Source organism: Stegostoma tigrinum, chromosome 1 (assembly GCF_030684315.1).
Source record: "Stegostoma tigrinum isolate sSteTig4 chromosome 1, sSteTig4.hap1, whole genome shotgun sequence".
Lineage (NCBI taxonomy): Eukaryota > Metazoa > Chordata > Chondrichthyes > Orectolobiformes > Stegostomatidae > Stegostoma > Stegostoma tigrinum.
This window is the reverse complement of record NC_081354.1, coordinates 70,371,487-70,397,298: the sequence shown is the minus strand read 5'-3', so window position 1 is coordinate 70,397,298 and position 25,812 is coordinate 70,371,487. Positions and strand designations below refer to the sequence as shown.

General features: G+C 39.5%; 1 protein-coding gene across 3 annotated transcripts in view; it reads right to left on the bottom strand.

The window, feature by feature from the left end:
* The window catches only part of fras1 (Fraser extracellular matrix complex subunit 1), a 446,760-nt gene that overhangs the window by 410,074 nt on the left and 10,874 nt on the right, over window positions 1-25,812 (bottom strand). For all 3 annotated transcript variants that reach the window (XM_059646148.1, XM_059646150.1, XM_059646159.1), the window contains exon 2: window positions 13,657-13,688. In XM_059646148.1, coding sequence (XP_059502131.1) covers window positions 13,657-13,688 — 32 coding nt within the window. The remainder of the gene's footprint in view (window positions 1-13,656; window positions 13,689-25,812) is intronic.

Below are 25,812 nucleotides of genomic sequence, written 5' to 3'. Positions count from 1 at the left end.
AAAGCTAGCACATGGGTGCAGCAGGTAATCAGGAAGTCTATTGAAATGCTGGCTCTTATTTCAAGACAATTGAAGTACAGAGTAGGGAAGTCTTACTACAACTGTATAAGGTGCTGTTGAGACCACATCTAGCATGCTGCAAATAGTTTTGGTCACCTCATTTAAGAAAAGATATCATTTTATTGGAGGCAGTTCAGAGGTTCACAAGGATGATCCTTGATAGGCAGGGGTTGTTTTATGAACAAAAAAGTTACACAGGTTGGGACTTTACACACTAGAGATTAGAAGAATTTAAGTGATCTCACTGAAACATATGGGTTTTTTAAGGGGCTTGATAAAAGCTGAGAGCATGTTGCCCCTCATGTGACAGTCTCAGGCCAGACTTTATAGTCTCAGAATAAATGGGCTCCAATTTAAGACTAAGATGAGGAGGAACTTCTGTCAGAGGGCTGTAGGATTTTGGAACTCCTTGCCAGAGAGAGCTGCAAGTCAGCTTCCTTGTGTATATTTCAGGCTTAGATAGATGTTTGATCAGTAGGGGTATCAAGGGTTAGGGAGAGAAGGGCAGCAGATTGAATGTCAGGAATACTGGATCAGCCATGATTCTACTGAATGGCAGAGCAGACTCAAGGGACTGAAAGGAAGAGGAGTAAGCCAATTTCTCATAGACTTAATCTTCCCATCTCAAACGCAAAATGTGAAATAAATTAGCTCTTAGATGTCAAGAGAAATATGTCCCCTTTCCACCACTCTCAATTTAAGCACAATGCTTACATTAAAAACTCAAAATATTTTTCTACAAACAGTCTGCTCTACTCTTTTCAGCTCTCAAATTACTTTCCTTCCTGTTCCAGACAAGAGGGAACAAGAATTTGTCCCTGACTCCTTCTGCCTTGACACTCAATGCCATTCAACAGCTGTCTAACAGAAGATAAGTTGTTCAGACTTTAGGAATACTTTTCCTCTGAAATAATCCACTTCACCGCTATAAACTGTTTCAGAAGCCTGGCCAAGAATTTGGCAGAATTCTCCATGACAAAAGCAATACATACAGTAGTGATAACTCAATTTGATCCAAGCTTTTCTTACAGTTGCTTCAATCCCAGACAGGTACATAATTAAACGATAACAATAACCCACGCACTTCTGTCATTAAACACCTCTATTATATACCTAAATTACTATGATCTTCAAATCAATTGGTATTATTGACAAAGCTCTTAAAGGAGGTGAAAGCATAATTGTAACACACTTCAAAAGACATATTTATGTGTTATGCTAAAAAAAAGCAAAAATAAAATATTTTACGCTTTAACTTAAAATGTCTGCAGATGACCCAAAGGAAAAAAAGATATAAATCTTTTCTTCAAGCTTAAAATGCACATTTAGCCACCTTATCCACAACTTACAAATAATTCACAAGCCCACCTTCCTGTAAATCTCTTTCTACCCCTGACACAAGCTGGAAGTGATGTAGTGACTGAAACACAATATTTCAATAAATGCAGTGTCAGCAGCATATCAGGAATATATGACTGGAAATCTGAGGTGAATGATTGAGTTTTGTGACAAATGGAGCAGCTGGCATTGTTAACACTGTTGTAAGATAGGCAAGAGATGTTGGCAGGGCAATTTTCTTGAACTTGCGTGAATCTCAATTTTTTGTTCCAAAGAAATCTGTTAATGTAAGAAAGTTGATTTTAAACATCAAGTAACAAATTGTGATAAATTAGATTACTAGAGCAATTTATTAACAAAGTATTCAATTATTAAGACCACTAATTGTTCAAAGAAGTGTGCCTTTTTTTAATCGTTGCTAAGTGATGGTTCAGTTTATCAATGGGATCATTGTAAAGCAAAGCATTTGAACTGTTATGTTGGTGGGTTCTATAGCAGACATTATATTATATTATATTATATAAACAAGGGAACAGGAAATGTTGAAATTATTCAGCTCAAGCAGCATTTACAGAAAGTGGAAAATGTATACAATCGTTTTGAATACTTTGTTGTTTTGAATGTAACTTTTCATAATAATATTCAGTCTTTCAACAATTGCAATATCAGTTTTATGATTACCCAGGCACGTATTTTCATGTTACTTGCATTTTTGCAGGTCTGCCTTCAATAATTTGTTCAGTACTTTTTCCCTAGTGATGATGATTGAAGTTCCTGCTTTTCTAAAGCCTCTACGTTTCCTGTCACTGTTGGGCTGATGCTAATGTCCTCCACAGTGGAAAACTGAAGCAAAATACTTATTTAGTAACTCTGCTATTTTTGCATTCCCCACTATTAATTCCCGGTCTCATCCTCCAATATTCACTGCAGCTACTCTCTTCCCAGTTATACACTGAAAGAAGGTTTTGCTAACCATATTCAAGGGTTGCACCGGTTTTCTTTTGTATGTCACCTTAGCTATTCCTTTTGTTTTAAGTAACCCTTTGTTAATCTTTAAAATATTCCCAATCTTCTCGCCTGCTACTTAACTTTGCAAGATAGCATACCTTCGTTTTTGTCTTTAAACTAACTTTAACATGCTTGCATAGTCATAGACATTTTTTCTTCTCCTCTTACAATATTTCTTACTTTCTGGAATATATTTCAATTGAGAGCAATTGGCTATGTCCTTAAACATCTTAAACAACGATTCCACCTGAGAAACTTTCCACCGGCCCCCTACAGCCATGTTTCATTGACTTTGAGTTACTCTGTTAAAACTGCTCCCTCCTTTACAGGCTTTGCAGCTATTACGACAAGCTATTGCTTATATATCAACTGTCAGGAGCAAAGAATTGCAGCCTTCCAGCTATCTGTAGTGCATTACACTGGCTCTATATCCCAACTCAAAAGTGCAATTCAGTCATTTTATTGCTTTTAATGAACGGAATCTTTGAAATGCATTTTATCTTGAAGCACTTGCATTCAAATCAAAAATAAATCAGTTCAGTTTCTTTCATGGTTAATGTCCGAACTACAGATCTGCACGTCTGGATGCACTTACCGAACCTGATGCTGTTTAAGGTTTACAAACTGTCCCTTTGTCCAAATCTTCAGTCAGGTTGATATCAAATGAGTTCATCAAGTATCCGTCACCAGGATACTGGAGTCTTTCATAGGCAGCCATCACTGTTACCATGGGGAGAGTTTCTGTCCAACAGGGTGCTTTGCCTTATGTGGTAATACTGATATTATCTTCCATTACTTAGGTGACTGGGCATGAATTGTATGGTATCGAAGAATGCAACTGATTTTTATGTCTACTATTGTGTACAAACATTACATTCCTGAGGCATATCAGTGTCTGAGATAATATTAAGTGATTAGGTTATCACATGGAAGTACATGTCAAAAGTCTGTCATGCTTCAGGTAACTTGAAGAAAGATGGAATGTGAGATCTTCATTCGGTAAAATGCTATGATACAATGAGGATATCAAGAGCACGTAACTGGTGTATATACTTACTGTAAGACACAACACAATTGTCTGTAAGATAATAAAATGTGAGGCTGGATGAACACAGCAGGCCAAGCAGCATCTCAGGAGCACATGAGATGCTGCTTGGCCTGCTGTGTTCATCCAGCCTCACAGTTTATTATCTTGGAATTCTCCAGCATCTGCAGTTCCCATTATCTCTGATACAATTGTCTGTAAACTAGCTTAATCCAACTGATTACTTCAAAAGTCCAAAATCTCTTCACCATTTCCATTATTGGCATTTATTATTTGATCAGAAATCTCTGTTAGTAACTTTGGTAATCAAAAATACAAGAAAACGAGGGCAAGGTGACAATTGTTCACTATTAGGCTGCCTTATTCTGTTACCAAAGCACTGATGCAGACCATTTATCATTCCGTGTGTCATTCTTGATCATCCTCCACAGGTTTCAATATGGCTTCAGACCTCTGAATTCATTCAACACAATTTTACTGCTTCTCATCCTCACAAAAACAACTGGTTTTCACGTAGTATCTTGAATGCACGAAAAAAAGTACCAAGATACTTCACAGAACCATGATCAAATAAAAGAATTGATACCAAGTCATATACTAGGAAAGATGTCAAAGAGCTAAATTTTAAGTGGTTGGTGGGGTGGAGTGAGAGACGAGGGTCAATGAGGATAATTTCAGAATTTAGGGACTTGTAGACTGCTGAAAGATAGGCAAGAGACCAGAATTAGATTAAAACTATAAAATGCATAAAATTACACTTTCTCAGCCTATCTGAAAACTTAATGCAATCATTACTATTTCATGTCAGAACAGAACAGAATAAAATTGTTTTTTCCTTTATGTACACCCTGGTGCTTTATGAAAGCAAACTAGGAATTGCACTCCAGTCAAAACAATTCTAGATCCCATACAAAGTACTAGGGTCATTTTGTAGGCTCTAACAAAGAGGTAATGACAGATGTTAGATTTGTTATGTAATCACAACAGAGACCCTATCTGGATTAATTCCACCTTCCCAAAAGCAGAGAGGCTCTTTTTACCTTTATTTATCTCGATTGTCAGTCTCACAAGATACAGCTTGGTGCCAGATTATTTACTAATTATACCCTCCAACATGTCATAAATATATGGCCTCTTAAAAATAGAGGTTGCAGGCAAATATTTGTTGTATTGGAGCTGTAAAGCCAAATACATTGAAAATATTACAATAAAGACATTTACAACTTAAAATTAAATGTTCTTTTCGACTGGCAGTTATCTTAACATAATTAGAAAAGTACTCCTATATATGTACAGGTTGTTAAACTATAAAGCACAGAGGAAGAGAGACCAGAGTCTTTCTCAATTAAAATACAATGTCATTTATTCATTGTTTCAGACTTAGTAAGTCAATATTGTTGAAAAAGTAAATAAGCATTTTGATTTGTTTAAAAATAAATTTTAACTGTGCTTTTCAAACATCACAAAAACACGCACTGTAGTCAGTTATTGCCGTAAAATGAATGATTTCGAGGGCCAGTGTTGCTCAAGATATTCAAGGCAAAACAAAAATATTTTGAGACCAAGCAAAACACACCTGCAGTGTTTCGGACTCCTTCAGAGTCAGCACACTCATTCTATACAAAATGTCCTCAGCTTTTCTTTAGAATGGAACTAAAATGTCTGTATTTCATCATTGAGCATTAGTCACTTGGAAACTAATACATGCAGGAAGTACTCTGGAAAAACTGAAAATACCCCTTTGTAGAATATCAGCACCAGCCAGGATGAAAGATCCTATGTTAGTCTTTGAAATGTGGTGTCATAATGATTTTTTAGCAAGTTTTGCATGCATGGTTGTGAAATCTCTTGAAGAGTGAGGGTTGATTTGATTAAGTGTATAAGATCCTCAATATCAGGCACATGTGGAGAGGATATTTTCTCCATCGGGGACTCCAGAACTAGACAGTGATGTTTTAAAATTAGGGATTGCTCTTCCAGGACAGGAAAGACGGGATTTTTTTTTCTCTCGGAGGTTTGAGAGACTATGGAACAGTCTACCAGGGAAGGTGGCAGAGAAGTCTTGATTAAATATTTTTCGCCATCCAATCGAAGGGGTTAGCTTCCAACTAAGTACGGTTTGCCCAGTAGTATCTCATTTCAATTAAGCATTATTCAGCAATGAGACTTGACAGTAATGGCTGAAAAATTGCAAACCATACAGTTTTAACTGTGTCCAAGAAAGAAAGAGTAAGTCTTAGACAATTTGCCCAATTCTAACATTGTCTGCATTCAACTGAGATTAAGCCCAGATCCTTCCAGTCAGAATAACTCAGTTCTCCCACATGAGACATCAGAGGAGTTGAGCCAGATATTAGGACAGTGGCACATGATAAGTTAGTGAACAAGCTTGAGCTTAACTTAAAATAGTGGGTAATATTTCCAGGTAATGTAGACTTGGCAGAGGTCAGGCAGCTATGTTTCAGGTGTTATGTCTGCTAGGTGTGGTGATGGAAGACAGAGGCTCCAAAACAGATGTGAAGAAGGAAGAAGCTACATGGAGGCTGGGTGGAGATTAGAAAGCTACATGTGTCAGGGAAAAGGAGAAGGCTGCAATGGAGAAGAGGGAGAGGAGGAGGAGAATGGAAAGAGAGGTGGTGAAAAGTAGGGACCACTACAAAGGGGAAGAGGAGATGGGGGTCTGCAGGATACAAAAGGTCTTTGGACTCAAAACTTTGACTCTGTTTTCTCTCTACTTGATCATAGTTTTTAAAATAGCTCTTATGTAACTAATTTTTTAGCATTAATTTTATCATCCTATATTTTTCCAACTGCCATTTAACTTTGTCCTGGATTATTGTCTCAAAAACAACTCATGACATAGATGTTAGACTGACTGGTCTGTAGCAGTCAGATTAATATTTCTGCCTTTTATGAACAGGGATCAAACATTTATCCTCTTCCCATCTCTTAAATTACCTATACATTCAAGGAGGAGTGGAAATTGCAGGTAGAGCTCCTTCAATTTCCCGTGACACTTCCTCCAGTAACTTAGAATGCATTTCATTTGGACTGTATCACCTTTATAGTTTGAGAACTGCTAATCGTTAAATGCACCATTTATGTAGTATCATCCCACCTAATATTGCTATACCTCATCCTTTACTGTTACATATGCAACATCCTTATCTTTACTGAAGATGGTTTAAAAGTGCTCATTCAGCACTTTGGCTACACCCTATGCCTCCCCCGAATGTTCTGCTTTTTGGCCTGTAATCAGCCCTACTCTTTCTTTAACAACTTTTTTACCATTTGTCTGTTTAAAATATGTCTTGTTTCCCTTTATTGTTACCTGTAAATCTGTTCTAATACTCTCTCTTTCCCCTATTCTCTTTTTAAGATCTGCTCTGCACTTCAATATTTCTTAAAATAATTGATATATATAACAGAGAGAAATCTGGGATTTTTTGGGTTATTAGACTTTTTAAACTAATAAAAGAAGCAGTGAGAAACTGCAAAGCTCAATATTACACTGGCCAGAATTGATTTTATGCTCAACAACTATCAAAGTTAATGTAAAATTGTACATATTTCACTTTGCTTTCACTTCGAGTTAACACTTCAAAGAGCGACACAAAGTTAATTTTCTTGACTTTAATCTTCACATTCTATCACTGTTGTTTTGCTTTACAAGTCCACTGATTTCTAGCAGATCACATATTAATCAACAAAAGACAGCAAATATAACACTTCGAGAACTGGAGATAGATCAAGAAAAGAACGTTATTGATCCCCTTAAGGGTTGCTTCATTCAAAAACTCAATCCCAATATTTTAACGCAATATGAAGCAGCGCACTTGGTTCACAATGTTTCTGGCTTTTACAAAGATTGCACTCAGTTGATATAACATTTCTCTTTGTTTATTGTAAAAATGTTCTTCAGCAACTGAAACTCTACTTTCTTGGTATGACATGTAAGACTTCCTGCCAGTGTTGGAGTACCTTCGTAACTTGGGTTGTGGGTGTTGAGGTCGGTTGACCTGTCAAGCTGGTTTGTTGCTCTGCAGACGTTTCATTACCCTGCTGGGTAACATCATCAGTGCAGCCTCCAATGAAGCGTTGGTGTGTTTCCCTGCCTGGTTTTTAATCTCTGGATTTGCCTCCCTTCCGGTTTTCCTTCGTAGTGGAGTGTTTATGAGGTCAAATTCCATATATTTATGAATAGCTTGCCTCATGGAGTGCCAGGCTTCTAGGAATTCCCATGCCTGACTCTTCTTAGCTTGTCCCAGGATTTTGGTGTTATCCAACGCACTGATGCTTCATTGGAGGCTGCATTGATGATGTTACCCAGCGTGGTAATAAAACGTCTGAAGGCCAACAAACCAGCTCAGCAAGCCAACCAACCTCAACACTTCCTACTCGTGCTAATGGAAAAATTCATACTACCTAAACCAATTAATCAATATTTTATCATATTTTCTTTGCTACCATCCACATGATTTCAAAGCTTCAGAAATTTCATTTCATTTTTCCAAGAAAGATGTCAAAAAAAAACGCAAGCTCTAATTTTAGTTTTAATTTTATAAACAGTTTGAGAAAGCCTACTTGTATTGGAAGAAACTGTTTGTACTCGACACAGGCTTGGTCAGTTTAAAATCCCACTGATTATAGCATGTAATTTAACGTGCAAATACTTAGCTAGTACATGTGAAATAATTTTCTCCACTATTTTAAAATCGCATTAAGCTGTTAATGCCACCACAAAAAAAATTGGTGCAAATGGAATTTGCTGCAAGCATATTAGATGTTCAATACTGACTTCCACAGCAAAATCTATGAGGACCTTATCCATGAGACTCCTGCCATATCTTATTTGGCACCTCCCCATTATTTATGAAACATAGCATTTAATAGACCATCGTCAGTCAGACCAGGGTCAACAGACATCCTACGTCAGTTTCAGAATGAAATAAATTAACAATTTTACTACAAAGAAATTACCCATGAAAGGACTGCATCTCTAAGGCAACAAGACTACCAGATGTTATCCAATTTGCCCAACAATACCCTTGTTCACAACTGGAACACAACACAGAATCATACAGCACAGAATACAACACTGAAGGGCCCATTCAGCGTGTCATACTTGTGTTGGCTTTTTGAAACAACTGTTCAATCCAATCTCAGGTCCAGTTTAACACCATAAGTGGCAAATTAGTTATTTTCAAATAAGTATCAAATTTCATTTTGGAAGTTTTATCTTATCTGCTTCCCCCACCTTTCAGCTATTACATTTCAGCTCATACCAATGGTCAGAGTGAAATATATTCCCTACAATCCCCATCTGGTTCTTTTGCCAAATATTTGGAAATAATAGCATTTGGTTACAGACCCACTGCCAGACTTTCACCTTTCTTGTTCTATTAGGACCATTCAAAATGTTGAATACCTCTTAATTGCTTTGTTAATCTGCTGTGCTCTAAGAAGAGCAATTGAAACTTCTCCAATCTTACCAGATGGTTTGCATCCCTTATTTGCATTCCTGGTCAATCTCCTCTGTACACTATACATCCTTCCTAAAGTTTGCTTTGCAAAATTACGCATAACTCAAGGATAATCACTAATATTTAATAGCTTATAAAAATTCCTTGTTTTTGTATTGACTGTCTCCAGTCATGAAGTCAAATATCACCTATACTTTCTTAACTACCTGATCAAATGCCCTGTAACCTTCAATGATTTATGAAAATTCACCTCCAAGTGCCAAATTTCCCTTGGGACTCAGTAAAATCTGCACTCTGGACCAGTGTGATCTCATATGGTATTCTGTCAAAGCAGCAAGACTGGTCAGTATGCAGTGTAGTTTGCAAGACACACTGGAACACCTGAGGTCTGTGGGTATGGAGGCAGTTCAATTAGACGTCATGCTTCAGTTTCCAGTATCATAACTTCCAAATGTGTGGAAAGCCCCTTAAATCTCACCATCACCTCCCTCATAACCCTCACCCACGCCTCATTCCAGTCCATGCCCTTTCAAATTAGCCATGCCATCCCATGCATCCTCCACTGTCATTCAAAATTATGCACTGTACAAAGTCATCAAATTTTGTGCAATACTTAAACATTAGTGGAGAAAATACAGTTTTTTTTGCTATTTAATAAAGCCTCAATTACAGTGAGACAGCAAAAAGGATGCTTACGGCCAAAGGTTCAACCTCTGCTTGTCATCTTATTCATGTGACAACAAGCCACAAACTACAAAGGACAATCTGTATTTTCAATTTCTTGAAACTGCCTTTCATTCATAGATGAATGTCTTCAGCACAGCAGGGTATTCCATTAGCTCTAGAAACACAGTTAAGCATTGATAATAGCTACAACTGTCTAAATCACAGATATTGTCTGGGAAAGAAAGAGCAGAAGTTGCTAACTTTTATTGAAAGCAGTCTATGTGAATCAATGTCAGGAAACAATTGTTTAAACATTTTTTCAGTTGTCAAAACTATGTTTTTTATATATACACCAGTCAGATCCACAAATTCACAGCAGAAAAGGTGACAGCATAGTCTGGCAGGACATGCACCTCCACATCAAGACATTTTGTAACATTTTTCCACTCCATTATTCAGTTCCAGAAGCATAGTAATACATGCGAACAAATGTACAAAACTGGTCAATGAAAAAGTCAACATACCTGTAAAGGGCTATTATTAATCACTACTGTAAAAACACATGCAAATTTCAACTCAGCACCCACCAATGATATTTGGACTCCTAAAAATAAATTACCTTTGTCTTGAAGAATTGTCCCGACTTTTCAACAGTCCTTCCATTTACTTCGTGAGCCTCAAACCTACCGTGGTCTGAATGGGCTTCAAAAAACCTGAGGAATATGGCATGCAGGAGGAAATCTAATTTATGTACCCCACTTAAAATGGAGATCCCAACTTCACCAAGAGACTGTGTGCATACCTAATCGGGGAATGTGGAAGAAAATCAGATTTACTCTAAAAAAAATTATGGCTCGTTCCATACCTAAACATGCCTCCGCACCCAGATCAAAATTTGACTTCAGATCTCTCTTGCCATTGCATTAGCTTGCATTTTCCATCTATCTGTCTGTTTCACCAGTTTATACACTCCTGTAATCCACACTCCTGTTCATTTTTACTATATTAACAAATTTTCTATCATTCAGAAACTATATGCTCTACATCCAAGTCCAGATAATCATTTACAGCAAGAAAGTAATGATTCCTGGGGAAACCACAGCATACTGGTCTCTAATCAGAAAAGAGTATCTTGTGCATTATTGCTTTCCATTTCATATTGCCTGGCCATATCCTTCCACCAATTGGCCACGTAATTTACCCCTACTATCATTTTAATACCACTTGCCTCTTCTTTTTCTGAATAAATCTGTGGTATGTTATCAAATCTCTTTTAAAGTCCATTCATACAATGCCTGATTGTTTTGAATAACTAAGTTGGCTGCTTTATGATGCAAAGTGACAGCAAGAGCATGAGTTCAATTCGTGCACTGGCTGAACACACCATGAAGGTCCCACCTTTTCAACCTCACCCCTTGCCAGAGGCATGGTGGCTATCAGGTTAAGCTCACCACCAGTTATTGCTAACAAGAGCAGCTCTATGGTCCTCTGGGGCTATGGCAACTTTATACAACAACTAATGCACTATTCCGCATCAACCCTTGCTGTTAGACCATCAGATAATTCAATCAGGTTTTGCTACAAGAGATAACTTGATTTTTGCAAGTCTATGCTGATCGGTTAATAAGTAACAATTATCAAAGTGAAAATCAATTTTCTTCCTGATAACGGTCTCTGGGAATTCTCTACACAACTGATTGTGAATTACCAGATTGATCCTTCTATTTTGCCCCCGCACGGGAAAGTTATCTATCTATGCTAAGCAAAGATGTCACGATGTGTGATATGCCTGAAGACTGATGATTTCTAAAACCGTTTCAATGGATGTTCAAAAATTGATAAAGCAAGAATGAATAAAATGAGAGTAAACTAGAAAGAAATATTTAAACAAGCTGTAACAGCATCTACAAGTTACATTACAAAAAGAAACCTGCAGCAGTCCCTTAGAGAATGAAGCAGAATAACTTATACTGGGCAATAAGCAAATATAAAAGACATTAAACAAATAGTATCTTGACCCAGTGCAGAAATAACAAAATAAATGGAAATCAGAGGAACAAAGAACTGTGGGGAGATTGAGAAAATGGAAGTAATTAGTAAAATAAACTAGAGAATCAAAGGCAATAAAAGCAGACAATTGATGGTCTGCAGTGATGTGGATACAAATTCCCAAAGATGCCTGGATTTTGGATCAGTTACAGCTGATTGGAACATACCAAATGTAATATCGTTAGGAATGCAAGCAAAGAGAAAATAGGAAACTACAGGTCTGCTAGCCTGATATGAATCATCAAGAAGTGCTACAATCTATTAAACCGCTGGTATTGAGGACTTAGAAAATCAAAGTACGTTTAGGCAGAGCCTATTTAGTTCACGAAGGGGAAATTAATCGATTAAAAGATTTTGGAGGACGTAACCAGAGGAAAAGATAAAGGCGCATACCAGAGGAAACATCCAACTGGAATTTGTGGAAATGGAGTTGAGGTTGAAGATCATCCACATTCTTCCTGAATGATGGACTAGCCTTGACAAGTTGTATGCTCTAACCATGTGCCTTTGCCTTATGTTGTCTACTAATTCCTTTTGAAACCTCCCCAGTGCTCCATATCCTTTCCTTAACACATTAACCAAAATTTTAGACAGTGCTCTTGCGGATGAGCTAACTAAGTTTCAATACAAGTTCAAACTAATTTCTCAGTTTTTAAATTCTGTACATCTGAGAGGCGTGAAATATTAACACATGGTTTGTTATCTATGGTATCAAATGTCACACACTCTATCTTAATTCTTGAATTACATTTTCACTTTTTAAATATTGATAAAATATTTTTAGATTCCCCTTTACAATACCAGCTCATCTTCTCATACCCTCTCCCTGGCCTTGCATCTAATTTTTCAACTGCCCCTACACATTGTCCTATAACCAGATGCATTTTTCAGGGGGAGGGGTGAGTCCAAAACATTTCAATTAAGCAAGATTAATTGACCTTATAGTAAATTGGAATGTTGCTAAAATCCAAGTTCCACACTTAAGTAAATTCTTTTGTTTATACAGGTTCAATAGAAGTATTGCATTGCATTATATAAGGTAATATAAACTTGTAAATCAATAAAATCCCGAACACTTGCAATATTCCGAGGTCTTCAATAATGGTTTCTGTTTTGTTGCATTTATTGACAACAGAGTGAAGCTCGTCCTCTTAACAGATATACATTCAATTCATCTGACAATTCATCTCTCTAATTCTGATTGATGTCACCAGTGTAAAAGAACTTTGTCTCTGAAATGATTGGAAATGTTGCTGCTTGATTAAGAAATTAAATTCAACATCCATGTGTGTTGACCAGACAATTTCTCTTATTTTAAGAATTCCACTAACACAGCACATCTAATGAAGTTGGACAATATCAATCTCAGAGAATAAGGAACAGCAGTGTTTATTTCAGTCTAACTCCTTAGAGCATTATACAGACCTTCAAATGCATAATTTAATGCAGGAAGTTTCTATTGAGTATGAAAACAGTGGTGGTTGAAGGAGAACTTCATTTCAAATCAAATTAAAACCTATTCCGCTTTCCAAATGTTTACACAGTGCGGTCTAATTCCAAAACAATTTTACAGTGATAGTCAGTGGTTCATTTCATTTCACACTTTACAAATTGCCTTTAGTTTGTCACTGCTGTAATTTCTCAGAAAGTGAAGCAGCCGTGTGCCACCCAAAGTATAAATACAGCAAGTTATAATCTTATAAACAGGTTAGGTGTTTTACTTTGCATCAAAATATATGTTTCTCATCACTAAACCACATACATAGATCGGGTATTTGTTTGAACTAGATTATTTTTTCTGGTCCTCTTTATACTGTTGTCCTTTTAGACATTATAATGGAAACCCAGTATGCCTTGATGGAAACAAGATGTTGAGCAGTGATTAATCCAAACCCATACTTGGACAGAAAAAAATGTTGTAATTCAGATGGTCATCATTAATATCGTCATACATACATGTATGAAACTGCAACTATAACAAAATAAAAAGGTAAAGTTTTGACCTACCGCAAAAAGTGACCCCTGGTGGATACATGCACCTGGAGAAAGGAAACAGGAAGTCAGTTCAATGATAAGTTTAATTATGGAAACTGATAAAATAGCTCAATTCTAATATTCATCAAGTAATATGTCTGCCGTCATTTTTTGTCATTTATTAAATTGTATCCTGTATTATACTGAAAGATTAAATGGTAAGAAAAGAGAAAAAAAAATGTTTCTACCATTCAGATGGCTCATTGGATAAATGTACATGGCTACATAAACACATTATCCCTGCCCTGTACTGAGTTATCTCATCATGAACAGAACAGTCCTAACAACACAATTAGACTCAAAAATCCATTACAACAACTGCATTAATATTGTACTTTTTGTTGTAGTAATATCTCCCAAGAGGTTGAAAAGGAGTAGAACACAATATATTAACAGTGATCCAGTGAAGGGAGCATTAGGATTATCTCAAATTTCCCTGCTCGGGTAGAAATTCACATGCTTGACCACAAAGGTCTCTGTGCTGCACATTTCATGATTCCGAACATTAATTTCATTCTTACTTCAATGCATGCAATGTGAGGCATCCAGCAGGTGACATCATTAAGTCAGCTGAATACAAACCTTAATCAGAGACAATTAACCAAAAACAAACATTGAGGGTACACTTACAAGTGATATCAAAATGGAAAACCAGAACTTCTTTAAATAATAAAAAGGAAGTGAGAAGCCAAAATGAAAATAGGCCCCTTACAGAATGAGGCTGTGGAAGTAATAGTGGGTAACTAGGAATTGAGAGAGGAAGAGATGTTAAAATACATTGCACCAGTTTGCACAGTAAAAGACAGCCTGGACCAGATAGAACGGATCCTAGGATATTAAAGAAAGTAGCAACAAATATAATGGATACATTGGTGGTTATCCTCTGGGGATCCTTAAATTCTGGAGAAGTTCTAGAGGACTGGAAAACACACAATCTAATACCTTTACTTCCAAAGTGAAGGAGACAAAAATAACACGTAAATATGCGTGAGTTAGCTTAACGTCTGTTATTGGGAAAATGTTAGAATCTATTACAAAGGATGTAACAGCAAAATATTCAGAAAGGCATAATATGATAAAGCAGAGTCAGAAAGTTTTCATGAAGGAGAAATCGGACCTGACAAATTTATTAGAATTTTTTGAGGACGTATGAAGCAGAATAGAAAAAGGGGAAGTCATGGATATAATACATTTGGATTTTCAGATCGTGTTTGATAAGGGACCATACATTACTCTACTTAATAGGATAAGGGCCCATGGTATTGGAAGTTGCATTAATGTGGTTAAAGGATGAGCTAACTAATATAAAAGAGAGTTGAATAAGGGAAGAACTTTCAGGACAGTAACCTGGAGTTAGAGGTGTGCCACAGGCATTAGTGTTGGGGCCATAATTATTTACAATAATCAATAACTTGGATGAGGAATATGATTGGCAAAAGTCACATTGTGGATGGCACAAAAATAGTGGAAGGCAAGTTGTGATGATGACAGGAAGAGTCTCCAAAGAGATATAGGTAAATTAGGTGAGTGCACAAAAATTTGGCAGATGGAATATAATGGAATGAAATATGAGTCTGCCACTTTGGTAGGAAGAATAGAGGAGCTGAATATTTTTTAAATGGAAAAAGACTGCAGAGAACTACAGAACAGAAGGATTTGGGAATCTTTGTCAATCTTTGTCACAAAATCTCGCATTCAAGTTCAGTAGGTAATAGGGAAGGCAAATGGAATATTGGTCTTATTTCAATGGGAATGGAGTAAAAAATTGAGGAGGTCCTCCTAAATCTATACAAGGCACTGTTCAGAGTATAACTGGAATACTGTAAACTGTTTTGGGACCTTTATCTAAGGAAGGAGAAACTGGCAATGGAACAGCCCAGAGAGGGTTCACTGGCTGATGCTGGGTATGGAGAGACAGGCCTAAACTTGTTGGAATATGGAAGAATCAGTGGTGATATTATTGAAACACACAAGATTCTGAAGGAACTTGACAGGATAAATGCGGAAAGGTTATCCCTTGTGGGACAGTCTAGAAACACGGTGTTGCATCACAGAAATGAGGGCTTTGCACATTCAGAAATGAGGAAGAATTTTGTGTCTCTCAGAGTAGTGAATCTGTGGAATTCTTTAATACAGAGGGCTGTTGAGTTTGGGTCATTAAGTATATTCTTGAGATAAGACAGATTTTCATTCAGTAAGGGAATAAAACATTATGGGGAAAGGCAGGAAAGTGGAATTGAAGACTGTCAGGTCAGCCATAATCTCACTGAATGGCACAACAGACGAGATGGGCTACATGACCTACTTCTGCTCCTGTGATATATGTTAATCAATCAGCACCCTATTGTTATGCAGGATAAATTATTGTTCCCTTGGAAATTTGGAACTTTTGCGTCAATCTTGATGTGTGCAAGACAAAAACCTTTGAGCGACTATTCAGTCTTAATTATTACTTTTCCAACTGTTTTACGGAAATGAATGATGTAAAGGTCAGAATGTTACATCATTTCAGTAATTTATGGTTGATTTCTCTCTGCCAGGGCTTCAGTGTTGCTCCTTTTGGAGGAACAGGAAATCACTATAATTCAAATAACTTTAGAAATAAAAGTAGCAATTATATAATCCAGCAAGGACATATAGCCATAGGGACAGCTTGTGCAGAAATCAGCTGCTGGGGTACATTCCCGGCAGGTGCCAATGACAGATCCAAAGCATTCCCAAACACACACATACACTGTAGATCTGTGCAATGTCAGATCCTACTTGCGTAACTCGCAGAACTGAAAGAAGTTTGGCTTTCAAGCTTGATCAATAGCCTAAAACATAGGTTTGCTTCCAAAGTCCTCATCTGTAAGTCTCAAACATTACCAGTTTGGCCGATTTGCAATAAGGCACCACAGGTATACTATTATCATCAGCTCCTCAATGTGAATTAAGTTAGAAAGGCAAAACATTAATTTATATTCCTACCCCTGAAAAGTGCATTGTTTGGATACTGGCTGAAAGCGGAGTCTGACTGAACCAAGTCCCTTACATTTTGCTATTGTGCCTTGCCATTGTGTAGTCATGATTATAAGGTGATCAAGATCAACAAATAAATATTCAAGAGTACACAGCATTTCCAAAAGACACGCAAAAATTTGAAGACGAGGAGAAGCAGGCCTGTTAGTAAAGGATAACGTTTGGACAGCAATAAGAAAGGATCTTGCCTGCGAACATAAGGAAGCAGAATCAGAAGAGGCAGATATTAGAAATAAATGTCAGAAAATGTTGGTGAGATTAGTTAATGTACCCATGACAGTAGTTATAGTATTATAGAACATAGAACATAGAACAGTACAGCACAGAACAGGCCCTTCAGCCCACAATGTTGTGCCGACCATTGATCCTCATGTATGCACCCTCAAATTTCTGTGACCATATACATGTCCAGCAGTCTCTTAAATGACCCCAATGACCTTGCTTCCACAACTGCTGCTGGCAACGCATTCCATGCTCTCACAACTCTCTGCGTAAAGAACCTGCCTCTGACATCCCCTCTATACTTTCCACCAACCAGCTTAAAACTATGACCCCTCGTGCTAGCCATTTCAGCCCTGGGAAATAGTCTCTGGCTATCAACTCTATCTATGCCTCTCATTATCTTGTATACCTCAATTAGGTCCCCTCTCCTCCTCCTTTTCTCCAATGAAAAGAGACCGAGCTCAGTCAACCTCTCTTCATAAGATAAGCCCTCCAGTCCAGGCAGCATCCTGGTAAACCTCCTCTGAACCCTCTCCAAAGCATCCACATCTTTCCTATAATAGGGCGCCCAGAACTGGACGCAGTATTCCAAGTGCGGTCTAACCAAAGTTTTATAGAGCTGCAACAATATCTCACGACTCTTAAACTCAATCCCCCTGTTAATGAAAGCCAAAACACCATATGCTTTCTTAACAACCCTGTCCACTTGGGTGGCCATTTTAAGGGATCTATGTATCTGCACACCAAGATCCCTCTGTTCCTCCATGCTGCCAAGAATCCTATCCTTAATCCTGTACTCAGCTTTCAAATTCGACCTTCCAAAATGCATCACCTCGCATTTATCCAGGTTGAACTCCATCTGCCACCTCTCAGCCCATCTCTGCATCCTGTCAATGTCCCGCTGCAGCCGACAACAGCCCTCTACACTGTCAACGACACCTCCGATCTTTGTGTCGTCTGCAAACTTGCTGACCCATCCTTCAATCCCCTCATCCAAGTCATTAATAAAAATTACAAACAGTAGAGGCCCAAGGACAGAGCCCTGTGGAACCCCACTCACCACTGACTTCCAGGCAGAATATTTTCCTTCTACTACCACTCGCTGTCTTCTGTTGGCCAGCCAATTCTGTATCCAAGCAGCTAAGTTCCCCTGTATCCCATTCCTCCTGACCTTCTGAATGAGCCTACCATGGGGAACCTTATCAAATGCCTTACTGAAGTCCATATACACCACATCCACAGCTCGATCCTCATCAACTTTTCTAGTCACATCCTCAAAAAACTCGATAAGGTTTGTAAGGCATGACCTACCCCTCACAAAGCCGTGTTGACTGTATTTGATCAAGCCATGCTCTTCCAGATGGTCATAAATCTTATCCCTCAGAATCCTTTCTTACACCTTGCAGACGACAGACGTGAGACTTACTGGTCTATAATTGCCGGGGATTTCCCTATTTCCTTTCTTGAAGCGAGGAATTACATTTGCCTCTCTCCAGTCCTCAGGTACGACTCCAGTGGAGAGCGAGGATGCAAAGATCTTCGCAAGTGGCGAAGCAATTGCATTTCTCGCTTCCCAAAGCAGCCGAGGACAAATCTGGTCCGGGCCTGGCGACTTGTCAATCTTAATGTTTGACAAAATTTTCAGCACATCAGCTTCCTCTATCTCTATCCATTCCAGCATGCACACCTGCTCTTCAAAGGTTTCATTCACTACAAAGTTCGATTCTTTCCTAAAGACAGAAGCAAAAAACTCATTTAGGGCTTCCCCTACCTCCTCAGGCTCCATACACAAGTTCCCTATGCTATCCCTGATCGGCCCTACTCTTTCTTTGATCATTCTCTTATTCCTCACGTAAGTGTAAAATGCCTTTGTGTTTTCCCGGATTCCTTCTGCCAAGCCTTTCTCGTGCCCCCTCCTGGCTCTCCTCAGACCATTTTTGAGCTCCTTCCTTGCCCGCATGTAATCCTCTCTAGCTGAACTTGACCCTAGCTTCCTCCACCTTATGTAAGCTACCTTCTTCCTTTTCACAAGAAGCTCCACCGCTCTCGTCATCCAAGGTTCCTTTATCTTACCCCTTCTTGCCTGTCTCAGAGGGACATATTTACTCATCACTCCCAACAACTGTTCCTTAAACAGTCTCCACATGTCTATAGTTCCCTTACCATGGAACAACTGCTCCCAGTCCATGCTTCCTAACTCATGTCTAATCGCATCATAGTTTCCTCTTCCCCAATTAAATATCCTCCCATTTTGCCTAATCCTCTCCTTCTCCATAGCTATGTACAATGTGAGGCAGTTATGGTCACTATCACCAAAATGCTCTCCCACCACAAGATCTGATACCTGCCCCGGCTCGTTTCCGAGCACCAAGTCTAGAATGGCCTCTCCCCTCGTCGGCCTGTCAACGTACTGCGTTAGGAAACCCTCCTGAACACACCTTACAAAAACAGCTCCATTCAAATCTTCTGCTCGAAGGAGGTTCCAATCAATATTAGGAAAGTTAAAGTCACCCATTACAACAACCCTACTGCGTCCACACTTTTCCAAAATCTGTCGACCTATGCTTTCTTCAATCTCCCTGCTGCTATTGGGGGGCCTGTAGTAAACCCCTAACGAGGTGACTACTCCCTTGCTGTTCCTAATTTCCACCCATACTGACTCAGTAGGCAGATCTTCCTCGACAATGGAAGCCTCTGTAGCTGTGATACCCTCTCTGATTAGTAGTGCTACACCCCCTCCTTTTTTTCCCCCCTCCCTATTCTTTTTAAATGTTCTAAACCCTGGAACATCCAGCAACCATTCCTGCCCCTGAGAAACCCATGTCTCTGTTATGGCCACAACATCATAGCACCAGGTACTGATCCATGCTCTAAGTTCATCACTTTTATTCCTGATACTCCTTGCATTAAAGCAAACACACTTTAACCGATCCCTTGGTTCCTTCCCAGGAAAATCCTTCCCACTAGCTGGTCTACCTCTTGCTACTGCCTCACCTGCATCAACGCTCACCTCTGGCGTACAGCTCGGGTTCCCACCCCCCTGCCATACTAGTTTAAACCCTCTCGAACTACTCGAGCAAACCTTCCACCCAGGACATTGGTCCCCTTCCAGTTCAGATGCAACCTGTCCTTCTTGTACAGGTCCCACCTTCCCCAGAAGGCATCCCAATTATCTACATATCTGAAGCCCTCCCTCCTACACCAGCTGCGTAGCCACGTGTTCAGCTGCGCCCGCCGCCTGTTCCTCACCTCGCTATCTCGTGGCACCGGTAGTAAACCAGAGAACACTACTCTGTTCGTCCTGCTCTGCAGCTTCCATCCTAACTCCCTGAAATCACTTTTTATATCCTCAATCCTATTTCTGGCTATATCATTTGTGCCAATATGTAACACGATTTCTGGCTGTTCGCCCTCCCCTTTTAGAACCTTATGCACCCGATCAGAGACGTCCCGGACCCTGGCACCAGGGAGGCAACATACCTTCCGGGAATCCCGATCTTGACCACAAAATCTCCTGTCGATTCCCCTAACTATCGAGTCCCCTACCATGAGATCTCACGACTCTTAAACTCAATCCCCCTGTTAATGAAAGCCAAAACACCATATGCTTTCTTAACAACCCTGTCCACTTGGGTGGCCATTTTAAGGGATCTATGTATCTGCACACCAAGATCCCTCTGTTCCTCCACGCTGCCAAGAATCCTATCCTTAATCCTGTACTCAGCTTTCAAATTCGACCTTCCAAAATGCATCACCTCGCATTTATCCAGGTTGAACTCCATCTGCCACCTCTCAGCCCATCTCTGCATCCTGTCAATGTCCCGCTGCAGCCGACAACAGCCCTCTACACTGTCAACGACACCTCCGATCTTTGTGTCGTCTGCAAACTTGCTGACCCATCCTTCAATTCCCTCGTCCAAGTCATTAATAAAAATTACAAACAGTAGAGGCCCAAGGACAGAGCCCTGTGGAACTCCACTCACCACTGACTTCCAGGCAGAATATTTTCCTTCTACTACCACTCGCTGTCTTCTGTTGGCCAGCCAATTCTGTATCCAAGCAGCTAAGTTCCCCTGTATCCCATTCCTCCTGACCTTCTGAATGAGCCTACCATGGGGAACCTTATCAAATGCCTTACTGAAGTCCATATACACCACATCCACAGCTCGACCCTCATCAACTTTTCTAGTCACATCCTCAAAAAACTCGATAAGGTTTGTGAGGCATGACCTACCCCTCACAAAGCCATGTTGACTGCATTTAATCAAGCCATGCTCTTCCAGATGGTCATAAATCCTATCCCTCAGAATCCTTTCTAACACCTTGCAGACGACAGACGTGAGACTTACTGGTCTGTAATTGCCGGGGATTTCCTTATTTCCTTTCTTGAAGAGAGGAATTACATTTGCCTCTCTCCAGTCCTCAGGTACGACTCTAGTAGAGAGAGCGAAGATGCAAAGATCTTCACAAGTGGCGAAGCAATTTCATTTCTCGCTTCCCAAAGCAGCCGAGGACAAATCTGGTCCGGGCCTGGCGACTTGACAATCTTAATGTTTAACAAAATTTTCAGCACATCAGCTTCCTCTATCTCTATCCATTCCAGCATGCACACCATTATTGAGAAATAAACAGGATATTATTGAAATTGTAACAAAAGAAATATAATACAGTGAAGGACTTTAATTATTACAGGCTGCAGTGGTCAAAGAAGCAGAAGTGGTCTGAAAGATGAATTTGTAAGATGTTTCACAACTGTCTCTTGGAACAATAGGTGGGTAAATCAATTAGATATTAAAGTGCTTTCGGTCTACTATTGTACATTGACGCCGGGATAATTTTAACCTTATTGTAAAAGGCCCACTGGGAAATGGTACGCACAATACTGCTGAATTCAGTCTTAAGTTTGGAACGTACATACTCCAGACCCAATAAGAATCTTAAATAAAGCAAACCACACACACATAAGATGAGATAATAAAGTGTGAGGCTGGATGAACACAGCAGGCCAACCAGCATCTCAGGAGCACAAAAGCTGACGTTTCGGGCCTAGACCCTTCATCAGAAAAGGGGGATGGGGAGAGGGAACTGGAATAAATAGGGAGAGAGGGGGAGGCGGACCGAAGATGGAGAGAAAAGAAGATAGGTGCAGTGCACCTATCTTCTTGGATTCTCCAGCATCTGCAGTTCCCATTATCTCTGACACATAAGATGAGAAATGGCTATAGTTGACTCAGTAAATAGAATGAAAAGGTATGGCAAGAAATGAAGTGGGAAACAATCAAAGAAACAATTCCAAATGTTCAACAGAAGTGCATTCCATTAGAAAACAAAGGCAAGATCCATCAGGGCTTACTAAAGAAGTTAAGAAAAATACTCAATTAGATTAACAGGCCTATAATGATGCAACAAAAATAGTAGTAAGCCTGATGACTTTCTTTCCCCCTCAACGAAGCTGGAAAATAGCTACCAAAAAAGCCATTTAAAAAAGGAGGAAAATAATAGTAAACTAGTTTGGAAGGTAAAAACAGATTATAAGAGATTTTCCAATACATGGAAAAAAATGTAGCCAAATATTAACATCGAGCTGAATTTTACCAGAAATTGGCTTAGAATCAATTTTAGTGAGTTTCACGGAGATTTCTCTCCACAAAGTCAAGCAAAATTTCTCACACTGTTTTCCAAAGATTGCCTCATGACCCATGTACTACGCTTCTATGGCACCCCACTGTTCCTTTTCTCACAAAAGCTAGAAGTACTTGCCCCAGCTGAGACCCACCAGGATTTCTGGTGTTGGTGCCATATTTAAAATGCAATTGGTCACTATGTCAGGGAGTGTCAGTCTGGTGCTGCCCTGCCCTCAGTTCGTGGACATGTTGGACAGAGGGAAACTGACAGCCCATTTTGTGGGCAGGACCTAGAGGTTCTCAAGGACAGGATGACGCAGATGAGTGCTATTTGCCTCCCTCAGGACTGGCAAAGGAGATCACTCCCAGCTAATTCCACGGTTCCTACCCAGGTCAGTGCAGTATCCATAGTCCAGAGGACCATCCAGCAATACAGTAAGAAGGTCAATAATGATCCCATCTCCATGAGGATAAGTGGTCCCATCTTCTCTCTGAAACGTCACACTCACCCTTTGCTACTGCCTTCATCCCCATCAAGGCTCGTGGAATAATCGAATATCTACTCTAATGATCATATGCACCTTTTTCCCTCTTTCATTTTCACAAACCCCAGACTCCTCCCACTCTACTAACTCTTCATGGTCTCTGTGCTGCTGACTCACCCAGGCATGACAGTGCACCTGCGTCAATACTAACAGCTGAGCTGGCTCCTTTCATTTCACTCAATCCATCCCTTTGCCTCACTTTAGGCGAAAACAACGTATAACAGGATGCTCACTACCTAGTAACAAGTAGAATAGTGATCTTGACCTCACTGTAGGTTCCCCTGCCTCATGAGAAGACCCAACTGGAAGAGGGAGCACACACAGGGCACCCCCCTCACATCCCCGCAAGAGTCCTCCTCTCAGGAGGCTCCAGAGCAGGCCAGGCTTTTCATCACCAACCTATCACCCTCAGCACTGCGGCAGCTCAATCTGAGGAGGATGTCCTATTTCTGAGTAGGGGACACTCAGCAAGTCTGTGCCGTCTATAAACAAATATTGCCGTTTTGCCCAACATTTCCTTGGTTTCTGTACTTAACATGAATTATTATTTATTACCAATAATTAGACACTAGTTATAGGCAAACAGTAAAAATCAGTTCTATATCACTACAAATCAAAATGAATTCTCCCTTCTTCCAAGTGTGCGTGCCCACACACACACACAGACACACACACACAGACAAAGGATTCATTGCTTCCTACTCCCAAGTTGTGAGATTCTCCTTATGATGGTCAGAATTTTTCTTTAATTGCTTCTGCTGGTTTGCAAAGACACAAAGTGGTTCATGAGCATGTAAAATGCCTTTGACATATCATTTTAAGTTACAGGTTACAACTGCTGAAGGAAAGATGAACTGGTTTTCTTCAGGTTAAAAATGGGTTTTGACTGCAGAGAGACAGCGCCTGTTTTGGTGGAGACCATACCACCTCTCCCTATTTCATTCCAGCCCCCCATTGTTCAGTTAACCAAGAATTGATCCCATGGTCTCTCGCAGGCAAAAGGATTTTTCATTGAAATAAAAACATAGAAACACAAGAAAGTTATTCAGCCCCCCCCAAGCTTGTTCTGCTAGTCAACGAAATCATTGCTGATCTCTGGGCCTGACTAAATATAGTTGCCTAACAAAGAGGTATCTATCTCAAGTTTAAAATTAACACCTGATCCAGAATTAACTGTGGCTTATGGAAGAGAGTTCCAAACTTCTACCACCTTTTGTGTCTAGAAGTGCTCCCAAACAACTTTTATGAGAGGTCTAGCCCTACCTTTTAGCCTAGGCCACCTAGTTCTAGAATCTCCAACCAGTGAATTAAATTTATCGTGATCTTCCCTGTCTTTTCCTGTTAAGACTTCATACTAATCACCCTTTAACCTTTAAATTCTGGAAAAAACAGGCCTAATGTACATAATCACTCCTCATAACTTAAGCCTACAGTCCAGGTATCATTTTCGTGAACATACATTATACTCCATCCAAGACAAATATATCTTTCCTAAGGTGTAGTGCTCAGGCCTGCTCGTAGTACTTCGAGTCTAACCAGGGCTCTGCAGCATAACTTCAGCATCCTTACACTTTTATCCTCTCGATGAAAAAGGCCAGCATTCTATTAGCTTTCTTTACCATTTTGTGCTTGTGGCATTTTAAATATTTATGCAGATAAACCCCAAGTCTCTTGTGATATCCAGTTCGTACCATCTAGAAAATGTCCTGATCATCCTTTTAGTCACTACTCCGGGCACCAATCAACTTCATGTTGCTACCCAGCAGTACCTATAAACAATACCCTGCATCCACTTCAATTACTACTTGGTCAAACTACTGTTTACATAATGCTTGTGACAAGCTTTGGGTTATTTGCTTTTCAAAACATGCAGCAATCCTTCAAAACACAGGCTTTAAAAACACAAAAATAAAAAGATACGGTCTTCACACTTTGAAACATGGCCATTTGGTTGATGCATAAAGTGCGTGCTTCCTATGTACAGCGCTGGCACATGGTACAGGTGTGACAGTGACATTGTACGGTGATATACAATATGTTTACTCCATTGACCGATGACTACAGACAATCATGATAAGTTGTCTGGTTTCGTGTCTGCATTAAAAAGCAAAGCAAGACAGAACAAATGTAAGCCTTTAAGCTCTGGATGAGCGGTCAAGTGCAAAAAAGCAAAGCAAGGCAGAGATGCTGTAAGCACTGAAGTAGGTGTTAAGACAGCACCCTGACTAAATCCATATGTTTGGTGCACATAACCAAAAATGCTAGTGCAGCACTGAAGCACAGAAACACATTGTAAGCGGATCAAAAATGTGCTACAATGGTGCAGTGAAGCTGAACGGTGTCCTATGTGAAGATTTGTGGATGGAGGTGGATGTGGTTGCTGACAATGGAACATGCCATAAAATGTTGGTGTCTGCTGTCAAAGAAGGAGGACCTGAGGAGGAGCAAATGGAGAGTCACCAGATAGTCACTCTGACTTCCACATTGGGAATAGTCACCTTCTAGTTTCTATCTATCCTGTGGGAGAATGGGAAATCATGTATAAATTTAGCTAAAATTAACACATTAAACAATGGAAATGGTTGTAAATATGTCTCTCTCTGCTCACCAGCAAAATTCTCACCTTGCAAATCAATATTTGTTTGAAAAAATCAGTCATTTTGCACTGAATGTCAAGAATCTCTTCTTCTGATTTCACTGTATTTTGCCAACTTTCT